General features: G+C 45.3%; 1 protein-coding gene across 1 annotated transcript; it reads right to left on the bottom strand.

Annotated features, from left to right (window-relative positions):
• Nucleotides 1-3194: 3194 nt before the first annotated feature.
• On the bottom strand, nucleotides 3195-22393 carry VPS37D (VPS37D subunit of ESCRT-I). The gene is made up of 4 exons (XM_026708457.2): nucleotides 22127-22393; nucleotides 17405-17576; nucleotides 9527-9609; nucleotides 3195-4459 (listed from the first exon to the last, which is right to left on the bottom strand). Exons 1-4 carry the CDS (start codon nucleotides 22253-22255, stop codon nucleotides 3974-3976), a joined length of 870 nt encoding a protein of 289 aa, XP_026564242.1. The 5' UTR covers nucleotides 22256-22393; the 3' UTR covers nucleotides 3195-3973.
• Between the last annotated feature and the right edge of the window lie 815 nt (nucleotides 22394-23208).

Below are 23208 nucleotides of genomic sequence, written 5' to 3'. Positions count from 1 at the left end.
TCACGAAGACAGCATGAGGTCTACCTTGAAGCTGCTGGGGGCACTGCCAGAATCGGATGACACCACCACCACCCCTTTCACACATGTATAAAGTTTTGCAGCAAAGTCCCCAAAGGAAAAAAGAAAAGAAAAGAAGAAGAACCAGTTCCGGCTTGTGCATTACGTCATTGAGGGAGGGGATCCAGTGAAGTCCAAGAGGTAGAGGAGACTGGAAATGGCCCCTCCTCCCCTCCTGTCCCTTCCATCTTGTGGTAGAATTGAAGGAGCAGATTTACATTCCAAGAGCTTGTTGTGGTCTCTAGGCTTGTTTGAGATACTGAGGATTGTTTTCGATGGTAGGACCGGTTTGCTCTTTTGGTCAATGAGAACCCACTCCTGCTTCCCACCGAAGAAAACCAGGATCTGGGCACCTGCAAGGGCCAAACCAGGTTATCACAGCAGGCTATTTTGTTTTTGAACCTAGCCATCAAAAATAAAAACAATTCAGCATCAATGCTAGAAAACTAGTGACTTTAAATTTGCATGCATTTAAATGAATGAACATATACTTGAGAAATGGCCTTCTCTTGTTCCCTTTTTCTTGGGAGCTGAAATAGATTTGAGTGGAAATTTTCAAGCAAATGTCGATAACTCAAACATCCTTGTAAACGCTGGCACAAATATTCTCCTAATGTAATGCCCTCTTCCTCTATTCTTTCTTTCGTTTTTTTGTAATTAAACAATGGAAGCAAATTCATGAATGAGGCGTCTAACATTGGCTGTAAGACATGAGAGCATAAAGCAGATCTTCTCATTTCAGAGGCAGTATACCTTTAAGAAATAGTTGCTGGGAGCAAACTCCTGAAAGATGCTCCATTCATATAGGCTTTCCCAAGCCTTCTGATTGGCTGCAACTGTTAACAAAGAAAATGCTAGACTAGATACATTGGGCCTTGAGTGTGACCCTATCCACATGAATTATAGATGGTGCTGGACTTAAAGGATACACAGAAAAAAACCTGCCTGTGAAATGTTAAACTTGGCCAACGAATACTTCAAACAAAACTTTGGCTCACGTTTTCTGGCAAAAGACACTTTTTTAATATTAAGCCCAGAGTTTGGAAATTGAGTTCCTTTCCAACTGAATTTTGGAGTTTGAAATCTCAGACCAAGTTGGTGCAATGTTTTATTTTAGCTGTCCAGCAATTTTACCTCTGAAGAGACGGGAAGGTGTGGGGGAATTCTCGTGAATGGATTGCATTACATTGCATTGCCACAAATACCAACCCACCCACCCTGTGCTCTTTGCCTCTTTGTTCACCCTGCTGTCTCTGGGTTTTGTAGCGGGTCCTTGCCCAAAGACAATATTTTATTGTACTGACTGGCTAGCGAATCTAATGGAGAAAATACAAAAGACTGGAGCTGAACTGGGGATCGTTTACATTCTAGCTTGGGAGAGAAATCAGAGACGGCCCTCCAGGACTAATCGGGGTGAGGATAGGATAGGGTTTCTCTTCTGGAAGACCCTGAATGAATGCTGGCAGAATCTCTTAACCAGGAACAGAGATTATTCTTTCCTTCATTGTGATAACCCTCTTTGTCCTCCTTTAACTCCACCATCTACCCTGTGCTCCAGTTCCTATAAAGACTGCTATTAAGTTCCCATGATGACTGCAGCAGTCCCTTTGTGAGTTGGGAAATGCCGTGTTATTTGGTGGCAGGAAAAATAAGATACTTATCTAGATTTCACCTCCTTCGCTGTGTTTTTTTTAATTAAGAAAAACCAAGTCTGAACACTGATATCCCACAACTAGAAATGATTGCAGAAGCTTTTCTAATAGCGCTTCCTCCACTGCAACCGAGATTCCTGCCTTCTAATCTAGTACCAAGATTAGGGGCTTGGTTTTGCAAGCCTGGATTTGAAAAGATGCCCAATGGGTCCTTCCTGGTACAATTTCCACCCCCTCAAAAAAATCCAGCTGTGGTGGGTTCAGTTGCAGGACGTCTTTACTCACTGAGGCATGAAGTAGCCATTCCTCACTTGGTGAGCCTGGGCAATCTGTCTGCTGCTTCTGGCTCACAGTCACACCTTTCCCACTTTCTAGTCACAAGCCCCCCAAAGTCCCTTTCTCTACTGGAGAGTTTCCCATCCGTGGCGCCTTTAAGACATGGCGGACATTCCACCATGGCTGGCTGGGGAATTCTGGGAGTTGAAGTCCGCATGTCTTAAAGTTGTCAAGGTTGGGAAACCCTGCTCTAATGGGAATGGCAGAGTCGGCTGCCACAACCCCATGCTAGTTCAGCTCCCCTTCTCTAAACGGGTGTCCTACTATGGGTCTTCACAAACTCAGCCTTGCTGGAGCTGAAATAAAATCGAAAAGCGAAGAACTTTTGATATTTGAAAGTGACATTTCAAGGCTTGGGAATTTTGATTTTTTTTTTTTTTTTGAATTCAGTTTTGTAGAAAAGTGTTATAAACAACCTTGACCTCAGGTTGAAGAGGGTAATTTATTTTCTGGCTGGCTCTGAGGAAGTTAGAGAGCCAGGGCTGTCCGGTGGGAATAGCCAAATGCACCCTTATATCCCTGAGCAGGGAAATAATGAGAATACTGTATTATCCACCACCTTGGAAGGCTACTGCAGAGAGGAAAAACCAAAGCAGCGACTCACTCAGAGATACTGTGGGCAGCCTCCACAGAGGCGAATATAAAAAGTGATCCGTTTTACATTCTAATCAAGGAGAGCTTTGCTGTGGACCGGATATGTAGCAAATGGTACTTCTTGCCACGTTCCGTTCATTCTGCCTTTACTTTCAACGGGATCTTGGCATGGCACCTGCATTGTACTCTCTAAGTCCAATCACACCTATAATTGCTTGAGGGGGAAGGGATTAATATTAGGAGAACCTTATTTATTTTATTTTTTTTCCAGTTCAAATCTCCCTCCCTGCTGTCCCCATAATTTCATCCTTTAGGTTTTTGTTTTGTTTTTAGCAAGCACATCGAATCAAGAAAAAAAGTTTGCTTGAAAGTATTTCCTTGCTCCCACCCCCACCCAACCCAAAAGGCATGTTTCCCCATAGAGCATTGTGGGGCTGCCTCGTCTCTCCCGTTTACGCATACCCTGTTGAGACCGTGTGCCTATGCTGGTACTAACCCATTCTCTAGCCGTGGCATAAACTTTGGGCTAAAATGTTCTACCCTGTGCTTTGCAACCTCAACCCCCCCCATCACATCAATAGACCCCCTCCCCACTTCATCTTCAGACCCCGCCCCTGTCCCAATAGAAAAAAAATGAATAGGAAGGGGGGCAATTTAGCTCCAAAAACTGCCCCCTCCAAGCAGTTGGCCTACCCCTTCTTCCTCCACCCCTGGAAATGTGCTGTGCTTTTTCCCTACCCCCACCCCCACCCCCTGCCATGTATGTTCTCTTCCTACTTGCTACTGAAATGGAGTCCCTTGTGCGACAGAGAAGATCAGCCGGCCGACTGCCTGGAGGGGGTTAGAGATAGCCCTGCCTGAAATTGATCACACCCAGCATCCAGAAAAGCAACAAGCAGTTTGCAAGAGGTTTTCCCCCACCTGACTCGAGAGATAGACGTAATGAGTGCATGATGGTGAATTCAGGCTCCCGAAAAAGAAGGGGGGAAGAAGCGACATAACTTTCCTTATTTCTCAAGTGGGAAAGGGGGAGGCAGGGCACAACTTCCCTGCGGTCTTGGCCACCTATACATATAGTAACACTGGATCAACCCAGCCAGCCAAACTGCCTGGGGAGGTGGGGGATGGTGAGGGGGAGGAGTGGAGATGGAATCTAAATTATTTTGGCAGCCAGAGAGAAAAGGGAGCCAGCTCTCTGCCATACGCCCACCCCTAACTCCCACCAAGTCTGGGAAGGTGGAGTTCTTGGCAGGCTGGCATCACACCTCAGACTCTGGCCCATCATAGCTGGTGTCAGAGGCTCTGGTCAAAATGTCCCGTTGGTGCTGTGGCAGCTACCGATGCGGTGGCTCTTTCTTCTTCTGCTGGTGAGGCAGGTGTGCCTGGGGCAAATGGATGTGCCCAATCAGACTCAAGGGAGAGCTCACAAAGTTAGTGGTGGAGTGCGAGGTGGCCAGAGTGGGCAGGCAGCACTTCTGAGGGGCTGCCGTCATGGGGATGGGCAGCACAGCCTCTGAGGGGATCAAGAACGCCGGTGCCAAGCGGAGCTGGAAGACCTTAGGAGGTGGCCCATTATTCTGAGCCGGGGCCGCTTGAGCCGAAGGTGGAGGAGGAGTTGGAAGTGCTGGGGAGACTGCGGGCTGTTCCTCTTCACAACTCGGGCTTGGCTTTTCAGGAGTTTTTGCCTTCTCCACCTTCAGGATCTCCTGCAACTTCTCCAGCTGAGTGCGACGAAGATGGGAGAGCATGCGGCTGTGCTGGAAAGACTCCACAAAGCTCTCAATGGGGAGATCCCAACATAGGAACTGCTCCATCTGTTCCTGTGGACAAAGAAAGGAGGATGAAGCGGCCATTTTGGATAGTTGGTGTTCCAAGCAAATTCCAACCATCATCTCTTCCCTGTGGGTTTTTGTGCTGAGCCACAGACCGATATGGTGCTCGTCCCCATTTCCATTTACAAAAGTGGGAGTTTAATCTTTACTTAGCATAGAAACATAGAAAACTGACAACAGAAAAAGATCTAGTGGTCTATCAAGTCTGTGTCAACTCATAAAACATTTTGTATACGTGTTTAATAGTTGACAACAGAAAGAAAGTGGGGGGGAGTTTCAAAGAGCAGGCAACAGTGTGAAATCGAAAGTACATCCCATTCATATTTTCTTCAGAGACTGATTAAATGGCTGAAGTTTCTGCCCGGGAAAAAATCTAATTGGAGAGTATGATTGATGACTCTTGGCTATGGACGTTTTTTCGTTGGATGATACACCCAGAGGGATAGGGGTGGGGAAAGCAGGACCAAGGGTGACAGTGAATTACATATCTCAGAGTTGGCTACGCCCAGGTTAGAATGTTACCTTCAAATAAATCTTCTTTAGTTTTGGGAGTGTGATTCGAGACTCATGATTTAATTGGAGTAACTGCCGGAACCCTGACAGTCTGGCCTTTGAGTTTTTTATTATACTTATTTATTTATCTATTTTAATTTTTGTCAGATGATGGACATATATTTACCCCAACCATGTTTACATTTGGTTGCTGATGACTGACCCACTACTCCGCTGGGAGTTAGTTCCAAGCTTCCACTCCTCGTTTTGTGAAGTAATACTTTCTATCATGTTCTCTTCCTCCCACTTTCCCTTCTGTCCTCCAGGCTGTACATATTCAGTTCCTCCACTCTCTTCTGCTATGTTTTGTCCCTCAGGCCTTGCACTTTTTCTTGCCCATCTCTAGACTCGCTCAATCTTATCAGTATCTTTTTTTAAGTGAGGTCACCAGAACTGGACACAGTATTCCAAATGGGCTCTAACTAAAGCCCTCTGTAACCCTAGGGGTGATACAGTGAATTTAAAGGCAGAAATGAGCGTAGGAACAACAAGGCAGGGATTGTGTTCTTTCCTATAGCATTTTCCTTACATCCCATCAGACGCTTCAAAGACACCTGAAATTGACTTTTTTTTCCTCAGTTTGTATACAGGCCATTTCCTGTTCCTTTTGTACTTGCTGTGATTATAGAAAGAAATTCCAAACTTATTTCTGCTATTTTGGGGAGCTTTCTAAATCTCTTGTTGGCTCAGTTTTGCTGAAAATGTATTACAATGTTAAAAGTGTTGATTAATGACTAAGACCAGGGGTGTCAAACTGGATTTCATTGAGGGGTGCATCAGGGTTGTGTTTGACTGGGGAGGCGTGGCCAGGGGGCAAGGCCAATGAAGATGGGCTCCCTATCTCTATTTTTGGCTGGGACGGCCTCCTGCAACCCTCTGCCAGTGAAAAAGGAGCTCGTGCGGCCCTCCTGAGCTCTGTTTTCATTGGCAGAGGGTTGCAGCAGGCTGTCCCAGCCAAAAATGGAGATAGGGAGCCTTTTTTGCTGTCAGAGGCACAGTGGACCAGTCCTTCGCTGTTTCCAGGGCGGCCCCGAGGGCTAGATCTAAGCACCCCGTGGACCAGGTCTGGCCCACAGGCCTTGAGTTTGACACCCCTGATTAAGAGAGTTGGATGAAGACTGAGAAGATTCAGGTTCAGATCCATCCATAGCCACGAAAGCTTCGTGGATAACTTTGGGTCAGTCACTTCCATCACTCATAAAGTTTTCATTGTAGAAGAAACTGGAGAAGGCCACTATAAGCCTGTGGAGGACAGGTGATGTGACAGTATGTGAGAATGGAGTCTTGGAGATGGATGGAAGGAAAGATATGCTGCTTAGGAAACAATTAGATAAGGGGTGAAAGAGCCTATAGCTGCATAACAGGTAAAGAAAGAAACTCAAAAAGGAACCTCCCTAACTTATCAGTTTGGAAAAAGAAACGATAAAGAGATTTGTACTTTCAGACTTGCAAGATTCTTGCAAGTTGATATAACCTTACAATAAAGTAGAATTAGCTCCTTTGGTTGTGATTCTTCTCTGGTCTACCTGAGAAGGCTGGCAGATGGGGTATAAATCTAGAAAGCCCCCACAGAAAACCTAGTACATGTATTTATACAACATACTAAGTTTAGTCACTGACCTTAGTTTTTAGGTTGCTGTGTGAATCCAGCTTGTTTGGTTAATTCATTGTTTAAATTAATTTGATTTATTTAATTAATGTAGGTCATTCCTAACTTCAAGTGACTCGGAGAGTTCACAATGTAATAAAAAGAATAAAACATAATGCCAGTCAAAAACAAACCAGTGAAAACAAATAAAGAAGATGGTAAATCTGGCCAATATCAAACTCACAAGGAGTCCAATCACCCTAGTGAAGTTTGGGGGGAATAATGCCCTTTTATTATGACTTGGTGACTCCAACTCCCAATTCCTGAGCCAGCCATGGCCCCCTCCATGGGAGTTGAAGCCCACAAGTCATAAAGGGACCATTGTTCCCCATCTCTGCTCTAGGCCAAACTCTAGAAGAGCCAGGTCTTCAAAGCCCTCTACAATGCTATCCTAGTTTAATGTTTTGTGCAAATCCCAAACATGGGTTAATTTAAAAATCAAATTAATTGCACTGTGTGAATGCAGCTCCTGGCACAATCTTATAGGGAACTGCTAAATGTATTGGCTCAAAAGGTGATTCAGGGAAGCTGCAGACTCCAAGGTTACATACACAATTTGCCAAAGGAATACATGGAGGGGGAGACCTGGGGCAAGATTACAAACAATTGACAGATAATCCAATTTCTTTCAGTTGTTCTGAACTACAATTCCCGTAACATTGCTATGCCAATGGGTGCTGATGGGAGCTGGAGTCCAAAACATTGAGAAAGCCCCACACTGCCTATCTCATTTAAGAATGGAAAGCAGTTTTTTTTTTCCCCAAGCCATTCAAATCAGCACAAAACTTAACAAGCATAATTGGCATCTGGGTTCCCTCTGGTTCCTTAGCCCCTTGGCCATATTCTTTTGCAGGCAAAGATGCAAAATCCCCTATGAACACATGTGGGTACATAAACACACAGATATTTAACAGCCAGGTTAGATTGCTAATCCAACAACGGCATTTAGAAAAAGCTTTTCAGTCATCTCTTAATAGAAAATAAGCTGTTCCAGTCAAAAGCTCTACAGGTAGTCCTTGACCTACGACCACAATAAAAACCAGAACATTCATTGTTAAGCGGTGCGTTTGTTAAGTGAGGCACCAGGTGACTGCATCCAATTTTATAAACTTTTTTTTTTTGCCACGGTCATTAAGCAAATCACTCCCAGTCATTGAGTGGGACGTCATGTGGCTGCGACGTGCGACCTTCCCTGCTGGCTTCTCCAATGCCTTTGCTTGCCAGAAGCCGATCTGGGAAGGACACAAAAGGCGATTGTGTAACTGCAGAATGCTGCAATTGTCACAAGTGCGAGCTGATTGCCAAGCACCTGTATTGCGATTGTATGACCGCATGGACACTGGGACATTCGTAAGGGCAAAGTTTACTCATAAGTCACCTTTCTCAATACCTTTATAAATTTAAATGGTTGCTAAATGAACGGCCACAAGTAGAGGAGTACTTGTACGAAGTTCTTTGCCTCATTGCAAGCTCATTATAAGAAGGGCAGCTGGGATGGCCGCAGTACTAAAGCTGTGCTACAAGCTCTCCTACCAGGAGAGACTCAAAAATTCTGGCTATCAGCAGATGGCAGCACTCAGCTAACTTTGACTGATCTGGAAAGTTAAGTTAGAACACAGAACATAGAGTAGAACATAGAATAATAGAGAAAGGGACTTCAGAGGTCTTCTAGTCCAACCCCAGGCATCAGTGGTCTCTGTGGCGCAGTGATTAGAGTGCAGTACTACAAGCTACTTCTGCAGCCAGCTGCCTACAATTTGGCAGCTCAAATCCCACCAGGCACAAGGTTGACTCAGCCTCCCAGCCTTCTGAGGTGGGTAAAATGAGGACCCAAATTGTTGGGGGCAATAGGCTGACTCTGTAAACTGCTTAGGGAGGTCTGTAAAAGCACTATAAAGCAGTGTCTAAGTGCTATTGCTATCAGCCTTTGTTAACACTTGGATGAGAGATCTCCTGGAATGCCAGAACTAGACAGAAAAGTTGGGGGCGGTGGGGGGGAATCCTAGAAGCAGGCAATAGCGAGCCTAGATGTGTCCATGGTGTCACCAGATTTGAGCTTGATGCGAAGGAGGCTTTTTAAATATACAAATGCTGTAGGGACCTATACGTCCCTACAACATCATGCCTCACCTCCACTCCAAGTGTCTTGCTCTCTCTCCCAAGGAGGGGACGACGTTCCATAGCTTGAGTACCACTGAAACAGTCCAACATGTTTAACTTGATATTTGTTGTTGATACGATAATAGTAATAACATAAAGGCAGGCTTCGCACAACACACTGAACCTGGTTACTTAACCCATTTTTTTTTAAAAAAATTGCACAATACATTGAACCATAACTAACCAAACAGCTCAAGTACTCAGCTAAGAGATAAAAACAAAAAATTGTAACCCTAGACAAGTTTGGTATGTTGTGGGAATGCAGTTGCTAGGTCTTTCATTGGCCCAGGTCATTGTGTTGTGTGTCTACAACAATAGCCAGATAGATCGTTTGGGACAGATAAAAGGCTCTTCGAAGCTCCATACTGGCCACAAGCCGATACCTGGGAGATGCAGCTTGGAAAACCCATATCAATGCACCTCCTTGAAGCCCAACGTTCATGTAACCAAAAGGCCCCCTTCTCAAGCAAAGGAAAACGCTCTTGTTTCCCTTCCTTGTCCGCCACAGTTTGGAACAAGTTTGGGAAGCTGACCTTTGATGGTATGGCATGGAGAAAGGTGGCCTGCTTTGTTCCCATCTCTATGTGGGAAGAAGATTCAGAGAAAGAGTTTATTCCTTTTATATATATATAAAAAAAACTTCTGGGAGCAGCCCTGGAGAAGCCAGCCAGCCGAGCTTGTTCCTCATGACTCACCTCCACTTTGGCCTCTACGTTCTCCAGTTCAGCCTGTAGCCTGCTCAGCGCGTTCTCTGGAGTCCACTTTGCCATACACGCTCCTGTTGGACAAAGGGCAAGTTCAGCTTTAACATCCACATTTCAGCCAGCTGTGCTGTGATCCTTGCACCATGGCAGGAAGGAATGCCAAACAAGGTGTGCTCCCCAATCTTTGCAAGCAGAATATAATCCCAGGTTGCCAACTCTGAAGGGAGAGACTATAATAGCACCTTCAACTTCCATCTTCTCTTTCTCCTGTTGAAGGGGACTAGAAGTCTAAATCCTATGGGGACCGATTCAGGGAGAAGGTGTTTAGCTTTGAGGAAAGATGACCAAGGAAGAATAGAATAACATTTGGCAGGTAGTTGGAGGGTTTTCACAAGAAGAAGGTCAAGCCTGCGGTCTCTCATTCCATACTGGAGGATGTGGGATACAGTAATGGAGTAAGTTACAGAATAGAATGGAATAGAATTTTTTATTGGCCAAGTGTGATTGGACACACAAGGAATTTGTCTTTGGTGCATATGCTCTCAGTGTACATAAATAAAATAAAATAAAATACATTCATCAAGAATCATAAGATACAACACTTAGTGATAGCCATAGGTTACTAACAAGCAATCAAATCATACTAGGAAACAAATAAAACAATACAAATTGTAAAGATACAAGCAACATGGTTATAGTCAGAAGCAGGAAGAGATATGTACTAGGAAGGATGAGAAGAAAAATACTAATACAGTCCTAGTAAATAATTTGTCAGTGCTGTGGGAATTAGTTGTTTAGCAGAGTGATGGCATTCAGGAAAAAACTGTCCTTGTGTCTAGTTGTTCTGGTGTGCAGTGCCCTACAGCATCATTTTGATGGTAGAAGTTGAAACAATTTATGTCCAGGATGTGAGGGGTCTGTAGATATTTTCACAGCCCTCTTTTTGACTTGTGCAGTATACATACATATATATATGTATGTATATATACATACATACATATATATATACATATATACATACACATACCTACCTACATATATATAAATATAGTATATACTATGTGTATGTGTGTGTATTTTTTTTACACCCCACCCTCACAGTCATGTATTCAAAATGGGTGCCCATACAGACCAAACCAAGATCTAATCAGAATGTGTCTCCAAAAAGACAAGATGATGTGCAATTTTACAATGGAAGAAGCACCAACTCTTTTTATGTGTGTCACATACAAAAATGGGGCGGGACTTTAATCAGTTGGGCAAAACCGCCATCTTGAACATTTTGGAACACTTCCTCCCCTCCATGTACCAGCACTGAAGATCTATATGTTGAAGAACTATCTACTTCAAAATTCATGATCCAGTTGGAGATTGTAAAAGAATTGTAGGGTGGCTTCAGGTTGGCGCTTGTGTTCATGAATGTTCAAATTAGAAGCTTATTTACAGTATTGATATACTGCTGATTCTCCTCCTTGGATTTCTGGGGGTTCACAAATTGAACAAAATCCATTCAAACAATGAAAATCGGTAATCCAATTGCATAAGCCATCTCACCATCTGTATTGATTGATCACATCCAATCATTAAAAATGACAAATTAATTAACTCTACTAAGGGCTCTACAGAAAAGCTCTGCTTTGAATTTCTACAGGAAGGTGCCAGTTGCTTCTCCAGGGATAAATTGTTCCATGGAGACAGAGCATCAAATGAAAAACTCTCAATTTTCTTTGTCCCTTCCATATTACTTTGAGAAGGGGAGAATCTCAAATTCTCAACTTGTGACCAACACACTAGGTAGGCTGGTTCTATGACATAGAGGTAGGCCATTTAAAATTACTACAGGTAGCTCCTGACTTACGACCACAGTTGAGCCCAAAATTTATCTTGCCAAGTGAGACATCTGCTAAGTAAACTTTGTCCCATTTTATGGTCTTCCTTGGGGCCACATTTGTTAAGTGAATCACTGCAGTTGTTAAGTTAGTAACCCAGTTGTTAAGTGAATCTAGCTTACCCTTTGACTTTGCTTCTCAGAAGGTCACAAAAGGTGAACACGTGACCCTAGGAAAGTGCAACCATTATAAATATCAGTCAGTGGGTCAAACGGCTGAGTTTTGATCATGTGACCATGGGGATGCTGCAGTGGTCATAAGTGTGAAAAACAGCCATACATCACTTTTTTTCAGGACTGTTGTAACTTTGAACAATCACTAAAGGAACTGTTGTAAGCCAACGACTATATGTACCCGTGGTGGGATTCAAATATTGTTGCCACTGGTTCGGTGGGCGTGGCTTGGTGGGTGCGCTTTGCACGCGTGCACATACTTTGCATACATGTGTGCGCCAAATGCGCACTTAGTGCAGGCATAGAGGAGTTTGTGCAGGCACAGAGGCATTGTATCTCGCCTCCTGCAATCCAGCATGATCCCGGTCGCTTCAGCAGCTGCCACGTGGCACTATTCTGTGCCACGCAAAGCAGCTGCGCTTCAAATTTAGCAGATAAAAGCGAGTATGGAAGCCCAGGCAGGTGGGTGGGCCCAACAGCAGAGCAGCGGAGAGAACCGGGCTGAACCGGTCAAATACCACCACTGATATGTACTTTAAATCAGAGGTCGCCAATCTTTTGGACCTCAAGGACCACCAAACTCATAATTTTAAATCCCGCAGACCAGAGACCCTGGGAAAATCCCCAAAAAAGTCTGCAGGAAAATTCCCCATCCCGTTTTCCCACCGATGGATCATTCCTTATTTGGGATCACAGGATACCGTCTCCAGCTCCGTTCTCAGGGGGAGGGAGAGAAAGTGAGAGAGAGACTTTTGGCTTCATGCAAGGAAAACAGCAGAAGCAGCAGAAGTCTTTCTTTCTTTCCCCCAAACTCCACCAGAAATGAGTCTTTGTGAGACTTGTCACATTGGTGCAGCCTCTTGGGAGCAGGATGCCTTGCAGAGTCCCAAAGACTAATTTCTGGCGGAGTTTGGGGCAGAGTAAGAAAAACTTTTGCTGCTTTCCTTGTGTGCAGCCAAAAGCAGAAGAAAGAAGTGGAAAGAGGCAGTCTGTTGGCCAGGCCAGGCATGTGGGGTGAGTGGGGCAAGTTTTCCCCTCTGCCCTTTCCCCCCTCCCCTCACTACCTTATGTTGTTCACAATGCAAGCGACGCAAGCCGTGTGTTCCCACAGTCCATGAGGGTGGTGCAGCCTTGTGTTCCTGCGCAGCCTGGATTGGGGGGTGCTATGGAGGTGACATTTCTCTGTAGACCACCAAAATTTTCTTGCAGACCACCAGTGGTCCCCGGCCCACTGGTTGGCGACCACTGCTTTAAATTGTACCACCTAGCCTGTCAAAAGCCTATGCCAAGGGTCTTCAAACTTGACAGCTTTAAGACTTGTGGAGTTCAACTCCCAGAATTCCTCCTCCAGTCATGTTAGCTCAGTAATTCTGGGAGTTGAAGTCCACAAGTCTTAAACTTGCCAAGTCTGAAGACCCTTGGCCTATGCAATGACTGTGGAACAGGTAAGGGTAATACTAATGCAGATCTGCACCAGCATCTACTTCTGGCCGTTCTTCAAAAGCAGCCCATCTAGAGCACATTGCTGCAATCGAAGAGTTTAAATTGTGTCTACAGGTAATCTTTCACTTATGGCCACAACTGGGACAAGAAAATTTGTCCTTAAGCCATGCCAAATGAATGTTGATGTTGACTGAAACACCACAAGTCTTTGGAGATTCTCAGTCATCCAGGTCATGGTTGTCCCAAAGGTGATTTTTTTTCGAGAGGCACCTGGACTTTCTGGTTTTTCTTTGAAAACATTTCACTTCTCATCCAAGAAGCTGAAGCTTCAGGATCTTGGATGAGAAGCAAAACTTTTCCAAAGAAAAAAGCAGAAAGTCCAGTTGCCTCTCGAAAAAAATCACCTTTGGGACACATGACCACACCTGATATATTTTTTTTAACCTTTGCTGCCAGGGTCATTAAGTGAGTCACTGTGGTCATTAAGCAAGACATCACATGACCTGACTTGTGGCCTTCTCTGCTGGCTTCTCCACTGACTTTGCTTGTTGGAAGTCTGCTGGGAAAATCCCAAGGGGCATCCCAACTGTCCTAACGTGCAAGCCCGTTGCCAAAGGCCCAGATGGCGATTCCATGACTGCTGGGATGTTGTGACGGTCGTAAGTACAAGGAACAATCAGATCAGAGGTCAGTTTTTTCAGCATCGTTGTAACTTCAAATGATTGCTAAACAAATGGTTGTAAGTTGAGGACTACCTGTGTACATTCAGGAGAGAAGGTAGCCTGTGATTCCTGGACAATCGTGGAAGGAAAGGAGGGATTGGAGTCTCGGCAGATGGCCCACCTGTGATCTCCTTCCACACACCCATCCTCTACTTCCCAGAATCTAAATCCAGGGGTGTGCAACCTTGGCACCTTTAAGACCTGTGGACTTCAATTCCCAGAATTCCCCAGCCAGCCATCTAGTAGATCTAGATCATATTGAGGCAAAGTTTGCATAAATGCTTACCCAATCTAATGACTGTATCAGTATAGCACATAATGCTTCAGGAATTTTAACTTTTCAATTTGTTTTTCATGGTTCAGCATGTTATGCATAATACCAGTCAGTGTGATTTAATTATGGTTTGCCTCCTGCAGCACTCTGCCGGCCAAAACGGGCATGGAGGGGCCACACACGGCCCCCATGCACTCTGTTATCAGTCTGGATAGCCCCCTGCAGCACTCTGCCGGCCAAAAGGGGGCACGGAGGGGGCCACACATGGCCACCATGCACCCTGTTTTCGGTCTGGATAGCCTCCTGCAGCACTCTGCCGGCCAAAAGGGGGCACGGAGGGGGCCACACACGGCCGCCATGCACTCTGTTTTCAGTCTGGATAGCCTCCTGCAGCACTCTGCTGGCCAAGAGGGGGCATGGAGGGGCCACACACAGCCCCCATGCACTGTTTTCGGTCTAGATAGCTTCCTGCAGCACTCTGCCGGCCAAAAGGGGGCACGGAGGGGCCACACACAGCCCTCATGCACTCTGTTTTCGGTTTGGATAGCCTCCTGCAACACTCTGCCAGCCAAAATGAGGCACACACCCCCATTTTGAGTTTTGGCCAGTAGAGGGCTGCAGGAGGCTGTCCAGGCCAAAAACAGGGTGCGGGAGGGGGCCATGTACGACCCCCCGCACTCGGTTTTGGCTGCCAGAGGCACTGTGGGTTGGTCCTTTGCTACTTCCAGGCTGGCCCCATGGGCCAGATTTAAGCACCCCGTGGGCAAGAACTGGCCCGTGGGCCTTGAGTTTGACACCCCTGGTTTAGACTTTATAAAGTTATGTGATCCCGAAGATGTGTCTCCCCAAATATCATGTACAGATAGTCCTCAATTTATGACTGCAATTCAGCCCAAAATTTCCATTGCTGAGCAAGACAGTTGTTAAGTGAATTCTGCCCCATTTTATGACTTTTTTTTGCCACGGTTGTTAAGTGAATCATGCAGTTGTTAAGGAAATCTGGCTTCCTCCATCAATTGCTTGTGGGAAGCCAACAGAGAAGCTTAACAATGGTGACCACATGAGCCCAGGAGAGTGCAATGATCATAAATACATGCCACTTTTCAAGTGCCCAAATTTTGATCGTGTGATCATGGGGATGCAGCAATCGTTGTTAAGTGTGAAAACTGGCCTCAAGTCACTTTGTTTTTCAGTATGTTGTACTTCAAATAGACATTAAAGGAATGGTTATAAGTCGAGGATTACCTATACTGTACTCAAGCTGAAATCTGTAATCGAAACACATTGTCTCAGCTCACTAAAATTACATAGAATATAGAACGGAGTTGGAAGGGACCTTGGAGGTCTTCTAGTCCTACCCCGTTTAGACATGAGGAGTCCCTATACCATTTCAGACAAATGGTTGTCCAGTCTCTTCTTAAAAACTTCCAGTGTTGCAGCATTCACAATCTCTGGAGGCAAGTTGTTCCACTGATTAACTGTCCAGAAATTAGTTCTAGGTTGCTTCTCTCCTGGATTAGTTCCCACCCATTGCTTCTTGTCCTGCCCTCAGGTGCTTTGGAGAATAGCTTGACTCCCTCTTCTTTGTGGCAGCCCCTGAGCTATTGGAAGACTGCTATCATGTCACCCCTAGTCCAGAGGTGGGGTGGTACTGGTTCTACCCGGATCTATAGAACTGAAGAGCAGCAGACACCAAACCGGTTCTGTGTTTGCTGCTGTTTGGCCCACCCGCCCGCCTGGGCTCTTACCTGTCCTTTATTTCCTGCTTTTTCAACCTCAGCTGCTTTGCGCGGCACAGCTGAGGTTGAAAAAGCAGGGAAAAAGAGGCTTTTCAAACGCTGAGCAAAACGTAACCACCGAATCGGTAGTAACAGTGGTGGAATCCCACCCCTGCCCTAGTCCTTCTTTTCTCTTTCATATCTCTCCTTCACCTATTGCATTACAGTGGAAGAAATATCCCACTGTCTAACGTAGCGTTTCTCAGCCTCATTAACGTTTAAGCCGCGTAGACTTCAATTCCTAGAATTTCCCAGCCAGCATATCTGGCTGGGGAATTTTGGGAGTTGAAGTCCGCACAGTTTAAAGTTGCTAAAATGGAAAAATATTATTTCAGAGTAAAGAAACACCTTCTGCATAAAGTTGTTGAGCTCTCACTCTGCGTGTTTCTCCATCTATTCATCCTTCCAGTTTTACCCAGGAAGCAGGCGGTAAAAGGAAGTAAGGAAAGGGGATCTACATGTTTTCAGTAAACTGAAATTTGATAAAAATCATCGGTGATCATAAACTAGGCCCACCCATTATGAATAAGACAACATTTCTTTACAACTAACTATAGGTAGTTATCGACGTACGACCACAATTGAGCCCAAAATTTATGTTGTTAAGTGGGACATTTCTCAAGCGAACTTTGTCTCATTTTATGACATTTCTTGCCTCCGTTGGTAAGTGAATCACTGCAGTTGATAAGTTAGTAGCTTGCTTGTTAAGTGAATCTGGCTTCCCTTTTGGTTTTGCTTGTCAGAAGGTCACAAAAGATGATCACAGGACCTCAGGACCCTGCAACTGTCATAAATATGAGTCAGTTGCCAAGTGTCTGAATTTTGATCACCTGATCATGGGGATGGCTGCAAAGGTCATAACTGGGAAAATGTTCATAAGTCACACTTTTCAGTGCCGTTGTAACTTTGAATGGTCACTAAATGAGCTGTTGTAAGTCGAGGACTTCCTGTGTTATCAATCTACTCTGGAATCCTACCTTTTGCAAGGTAAGCTTAGTTTAAAGGGAGGCAGGCTGCCATGAACAGAATGGGACAACTTGCTGGACAAGTTGTAGCGACCAACTCGCTACGGGACAACTTGCTATGGGACAATTTAACAAATCTATGTAATTATTTAAAATAAAAATATTTTGATTTTTGCCATTCACATTTCATTCCCTCCCACCGTTTGCATCCTTTTAAAAAATGATTCTATTCCACCATTGCTTTGATAGTAGTGTAACTCTTGTCCTGAGTGAGATGGCCATGGTGAGTTGGCCGTGGCAAATTGTCACAGACCCGTTGTGAATGAAGCCCCTTCTGCTTAAAGATGCTCTCAGATGCTCTCTGGAAAAGATGCTCTCTGCAAAAGTCCAGATCACTAACAAAGGTACTGCCCTTTGATGATCATCTAGAACAGAGTCTCTCAACTTTGGCCACTTTAAGATGGACAAACTTCAACTCCCAGAATTCCCTAACCAGCAATCAATGCTGAGGAACACCCATCTAGATTAAGGCAGCCCAGTGGTGCTACCTTTGCCTCTACTCTTGGAGAAGGTGGGATAGCAGGGGGGGTGGGGGGGAGAAAGGAAAACACCAACTATTTCTCACCCAAGCGCTGCTGTTTGTCATGACAGGTTTCCCGTAGCTCCTGCAACTCCTGGTATTTGATAGCGAGGGAAGCTTTGCCATTCTCTAGCCGAGGCTGCAAGCCCAAATTTTGCTTGGCGAGGTTATAGTTGGAAGCTAGGTGCACCTCCCGCTCCAGCTGCAGGTTCTGGAACTGAAAAGACACATATTTAATGAGAGTCTCAGCCAGGCTGAAAGGTCTGTTCACTTTGTCAAGAGTTTCTTTGGGTTCTGCATGGCTATCCTGTGGGCATACATGGCAGGATTTCCCCAGAAATGCATGTAGAAGAATATATGGACTTCTCACCCAAACAGGAAAGCCATTTTTCCTGCTAAAAACAATGAGCATGTTTGGCAAAAAAAAAAAGAAAAAAAAAGAAAACACCCATCCCCTTGCAATCTAGTTTGATACTTTTGCTATTTTTCCCAATGTTTTCCCCCAAGTTGCTGTTCTACAGATCTTTAGATGTATATTAATTATAAATATTTACACAAGGTGCCCAGTCGACACATTGTTTAACTGAAAGATGGATTTGTTGTAAAATTTAAAAAAATGGTTTTTAAAAAAAGACCTCTAGATCTTGGCTTCGTTCTGTATCTGGCAGCCTATCATCCTCATTTGAGTTACTTTTTTTTTTTTGCTAAACTTTGCTTTGCTGTCTGCACTCTTGTCAGGGTTGTCTGTTTATCAAGGTATACATTTATGCACTATGCCTAGTGATGGTTTTGCCAGCATCCCCACCACTTCCTGCACCACCACCATCATTTGAGATTCAAAATATATTTGAGCCAACGCTGTACAGATACAGTATTTAACAATACAATCTGAAGATTCAAATTACATTTTTGTTACTAAAGTGATTTGGGCTGATTCAGTACAAAGCAGTAAAAGAAGCAGCTTGGAAGCACCCAGAGTGAGTGAGCCTTGGAGCGATATATTGTGGAGAATATATACCATAGGAAGGTCATTGACATAGCTGTGTTCATACAATATGCTGAAGCAGGTCATAGAAAGACCACCTGGATGCAGCATACAAAGTTTGATAATCCAATGAATTCTGTGGTTAGTTAATGGTTTGTTGCTCAAACCAGACAGTGGATTAACTTGGAAACCAAGTTTTTTTAAAAAATAATGTGAATGGACTATCAAGCTGGTCTGAATGGATGCCTAAAATAAGTCTAATTATTCAGCAGCTGCTATTGCTGCCACCAATATAAAGCAGGCCTAAAAAATGTTGTGCTCAGAAGTCATGGATTTTATTCTCCATGAAATGGCTACTTTAGGTGAGAGACCAACTTTCTGTCTTTTACAGTCGGGAGTTAAAATTCTTACCTATCTTAGAAGGATGTTGTACCTATGAGTAGAAAAAAAAATAATCCTAAAAAGGGTTAGATGAGAGAACCACTCATACAACTTGCTAAAGAGAGTCATTTAAAATCCTGGTGGCTGCATGGGCATAACTTGCAAACTTGATTTAATTTTGATCTTGGTTAGGGATTTTCTGTGAGACTTAATGCATTGTGCAAATCCAGAAAATAAGTGTTAAGTGTGCTGTGTGATTGCAATCAGTGGGACTTATATCACACTTTCATTCTGGGAGTTCAACTAATTCTCCATATTAAAGATATGAAGTGAAGTCATTTTTTTCTTGCTAAATTCAAACATTAATGTTTGAGGTTGGAGCCAGATGTTCCCGATTATTAAAGTTTTTAGAATTTTTCAAACACAACACTTTTGACAATTGTATAAGCCCACTGAATGTACACATTAATTTATAGATCTAGTCATGTTCATATTCTTTGACAGGGCCCAGTTTTTTAAAAAAGTTGTGCATGCCTTTTTATCACAAAACAATGTACTGGTTGCAAAATGGTATTTTTTAGCGTTATCTTTTCCCCATTAATCAGCTGATTGAAAAATAAGTATTGTCAGTCCTTAGCTGTCACAACTAGTGCAGAATCTTCCCACTGCCAGATGCTCTTTAGGCCTCCCCTAACAACATGGGCCCTTGAGAAGTTACTCCGGTCTGTGTTTGTTCCTTCATACTAGCTAACTCCAAACCCGCTTCGTGAAGGAAAGTATCTCAGGAGCATGGCCAGCTATTGTCTGTCACCAATTGGCATTCAATCACTGAATGTGGTTTACTGTTTCTGGCTACAGCAAGCATAGAACCACTGAGAAGCTGCCAAAATGTTTTTCTTCTAGAGCTACTGCCCTTATTAAACCTCTGAGCAAAGCAGAATAAAAACAGAATAATAGAATTGGAAGGGACCTTGGAGGTCTTCTAGTCTAACCCCTCTGCTCAAGCAGGAAACTTTATACCATTTCAGACAAATGGTTGTCCAATTTCTTCTTAAAAACCTCCAGTGTTGGAGCACCCTCAACTTCTGGAGGCAAGTTGTTCTTCTCATTAATTGTTCTAACTGTCAGGAAAATTCTCCTTAGCTCTAGCTTGCTTCTCTCCGTGATTAGTTTCCATCCATTGCTTCTTGTCCTGCTTTCAGGGGCTTTGGGGAACATGTAGACACCCCCCCTTAATTATGCATTAGATATTTTAGGGGAGTACATCTCTTCAAGCAAAGGTTAATATTTACTGACTATTTACTGACTTGGTAAACCAAACTGTAAGTACTCTATGGGAGTCTTGAAACTATGAAAAATTGCCCTAAACTTAAAAGATAACATTTTGGGATACCCTTCTAATAAATATGCTATATAATATTGTGGTTTATCTTGTACTTCACTTGAGCTCGTATTTGGGGAAGACAAATGTATTTATTGGGCCATCTTAGTTAGAATTATGAGGGCCACTGGGGATGATAAACTATGGGGAAAGGACTAATCTTGATGTGCAATTTTTCAGAGGGCACTGGGCTTCTTGTGAGATCTAGCAACTCAATACTCCTGTTCACACAATACACTGTCTTGAATTAACCCACTCTGTTTTGAATAGGAGGCTGAACCATAACTCTCCAAACAGGCTGAGTTCACACAACATACTAAGACCAACCAAAAGACCAACCAAGTTTAAAATTAACCACAATTAGCACAATGATTGAGAATGGCCGCTAAGTCTTCTAATTGACCCGGTTAAGGATAACCGGATAAAGGCGACCGGCAATTGCCTTGAGAGTACACCAAGGCCAGGAAGCTCGGAGTACTCAGCTCATCTGAATTGACAAAAGATATGGCAAAAGTGAGGCTGTTTTTCTGGCCATTGTTGGAAAGGAGGCAGAGAAGGTGCCTTTCCAAAATCAACAGCCTCAACGTCTCCTTGTGAGGATGGATGACAACATGTGTGACGTTGCAACTGTGAGACTAGGAGCAGATTCCAATGAAGGTCTGGGAGGGGGCACAAAAAGGGGTGGGGAATTCCTGCAATTGGGGGGGGGGGAGCAAGGAGGAAGTTAGCTGGATGCCAAATAAATAAGGGAAAGAAGAGGGGAGGTTTTGCTTTGTTTCCACGCCTGTCGAAAGGCAAAAATCATACGCCATTTATGATGAAAATGCCTGACATGCTGTGGCACTTAATTCGGCAAACCTTTCTGTGTTACCCAGCACAAGACATGTTGCCTGCCTGGCTAGACACAGTCAACACCCCTCCACCCCCGCCCGTGTTTCCATGGCTGAGTCAATGAGGCTTTGCTGGGTCTCGGAAAAGAAATCCCTTTCTTTTCAGCACAGAGAAACAAAACAGGGGTCCATGGTCACCATTGTGGCTGATTTTCACCAGAGAAAAAGAGGGAAGGGAGTGTCTGGTCCAGGATGGGTCTATCCTGCCAAGACAAAAGCACTGAGGCCTTGGGAGCATCTCCACACACCCCCACCCCCCACCAAGCCAACACACCCACACCCTCCCTGGATGACTCCCATCTCCAGGACCCCAAACAAATGGAGGCTTCTTCTCGGCATTTCTTCTGGCATAATAAACGGGGTGTATTTTAAAGAGTGTTTTTTTTTTGGGGGGGGGGGGATACTGCTTTTCAGGGAAAGGAGGGTGGGGGGCTGAGTGACAGGTGGGTGGAGAAGACCAAAATCTGACAACAGTCCACAAAGGGGCCTATAGCATCTCTGGGGGGTGGAGAGGTGGAACCAGAGTAGCAGAACACCTCGGTTCAAACCGGATCCCAGGGGCAGCTTCTAGAGGCGGGACAGGTAGTCCCTGGAGCTAGCAGAATGGCATTAGAAGGGGGTAGATCTTCCAAGGGCATATCCAACAGTTGGGGCGAGAGGGCCTCCCCGCCTGGGGCCCACCTATTATCTTTGGGTCTTGTGTATTTGGGCCAGCAGCTTCCGTGCAAAGGCCGAAGGTCTGGGCATTGTTTCTGGCACCGAGCACAGGCCTGGCTGGACTGGCACTAGCCCACCCCCCACCTCCCGTGCCAGACTCCCAGCCCCCTGGCAACCAGAGCTGCCTTTGCTGCAAAAGGGGTCGGGGGGGGGGGCACAGCCCCAGGGATGCCACGGGCAGTTTCGGCGGCCCTTTAGATGCTCGGATTATTTTCCAAGGGGGCGGGGGCGGTCTTTGTATTTGGATGGAGAGGGATGGCTGCTGGGGTCGGAGTAACGCAAGGCGCGGGTGCGTGCAGTAGAAGACCCCGCTGGAAAGCAGGATGCCACCCTCCCATCTCTCTCTTTTGCCCCTCCGGAGGGCCCGATCCTCCCTCCTCCTGGGCTTCCAACCCGGGAGCCGCGGCTTTTACCTTCCTGCTCAGCTTGACGATGCGCTCGAGCCAGGTTTCGTCCCGCATGAGGGCGCGGAGTTGCGCGGTGCTGAGCGCCCCGAAGCCCAGATCTACCGCCGAGGCCCGCGGGCCCCGATCGCGCTCCATGATGTGGACGGAGCAGACGGAGCGGCCGCACCTGGAGGAGCGGGATCCTGCACCTGCACCTGCACCGCCGCAGCAGACCGCCAGAGGGCGGCCCCGCCGCTCTTAAAGGGGCCGCCTCCGCCGAGCCTCCGTTGTTTCGGCTGGGGAGGAGGGTGGGCGCGGCAGAAAGTCGGCGCAGGCGGCGGCGAAGGAGGGCGTTAATTGCACGTGCTGGGCAGCCCCCTCCTCTCAAAGGAGGAGAGCAGACAAAGGGGAGGGGGCTCCATTGCCTGGAAGGCAGATGGAGCGTCTGAGCATGTGTAAAGTACCCAGCCTGTCGCCGCGTGCGAGGGATCTCGGGGGTGGGGGAGAGAAAGTAGACGTTCTGCGCCGTGAAAATTGGACGGGCGCTTGGTGGCTGCAAGCGTGTGTCACCTCCCCTTTGTGCTAAGCTTTAGGCACGCAGGGCCATGGAGGCGGGAATGCCCGGCTTGCTGTGAGGTTTTTAGCCTGTTTCATTTTATGTATGATTAACTGAGTTAATCCTCCATCCATCAGCCTTAGAAGGAGCCCGAAGCAGGATATACGAGGTAACTCTTCACGGTATCCTCATAACGACACTGTGAGGTAGGCCGGTGCTGGGCAAAATGAACAGGTCTCAGATGATGATGATGATGATGATATAAATTTACATGCTTGCCTGATGCTGTGGAAAAATAATATAATGAGCCCCCTGGTCCAGTGGGGATTTGAACTGAAGCTCCATTGACTCTTTAATCCCCTTTGGTGCAATTAACATTCCTAGTAGATGGTTTAAGCGCCTTTTATAAATCTATCAAAGTGCCAGCTGAAGAGAAACTGCCCTGAATTTTCTTGATGGGGCCAATGCAGGGAGGTAGGATTCCTAAACAAACATCCAGAGGTTGGCTTGGCATGCCCAAATCCTTGGCATTTGGGAAGGGTCTCCCTTGGTT

The sequence above is a fragment of the Pseudonaja textilis genome, chromosome 1 (genome assembly GCF_049901715.1).
Source record: "Pseudonaja textilis isolate UNSWEBS1 chromosome 1, rPseTex1.2, whole genome shotgun sequence".
Taxonomy (NCBI): Eukaryota; Metazoa; Chordata; class Lepidosauria; order Squamata; family Elapidae; genus Pseudonaja; species Pseudonaja textilis.
This window is presented reverse-complemented; position numbering and strand designations above follow the sequence as displayed.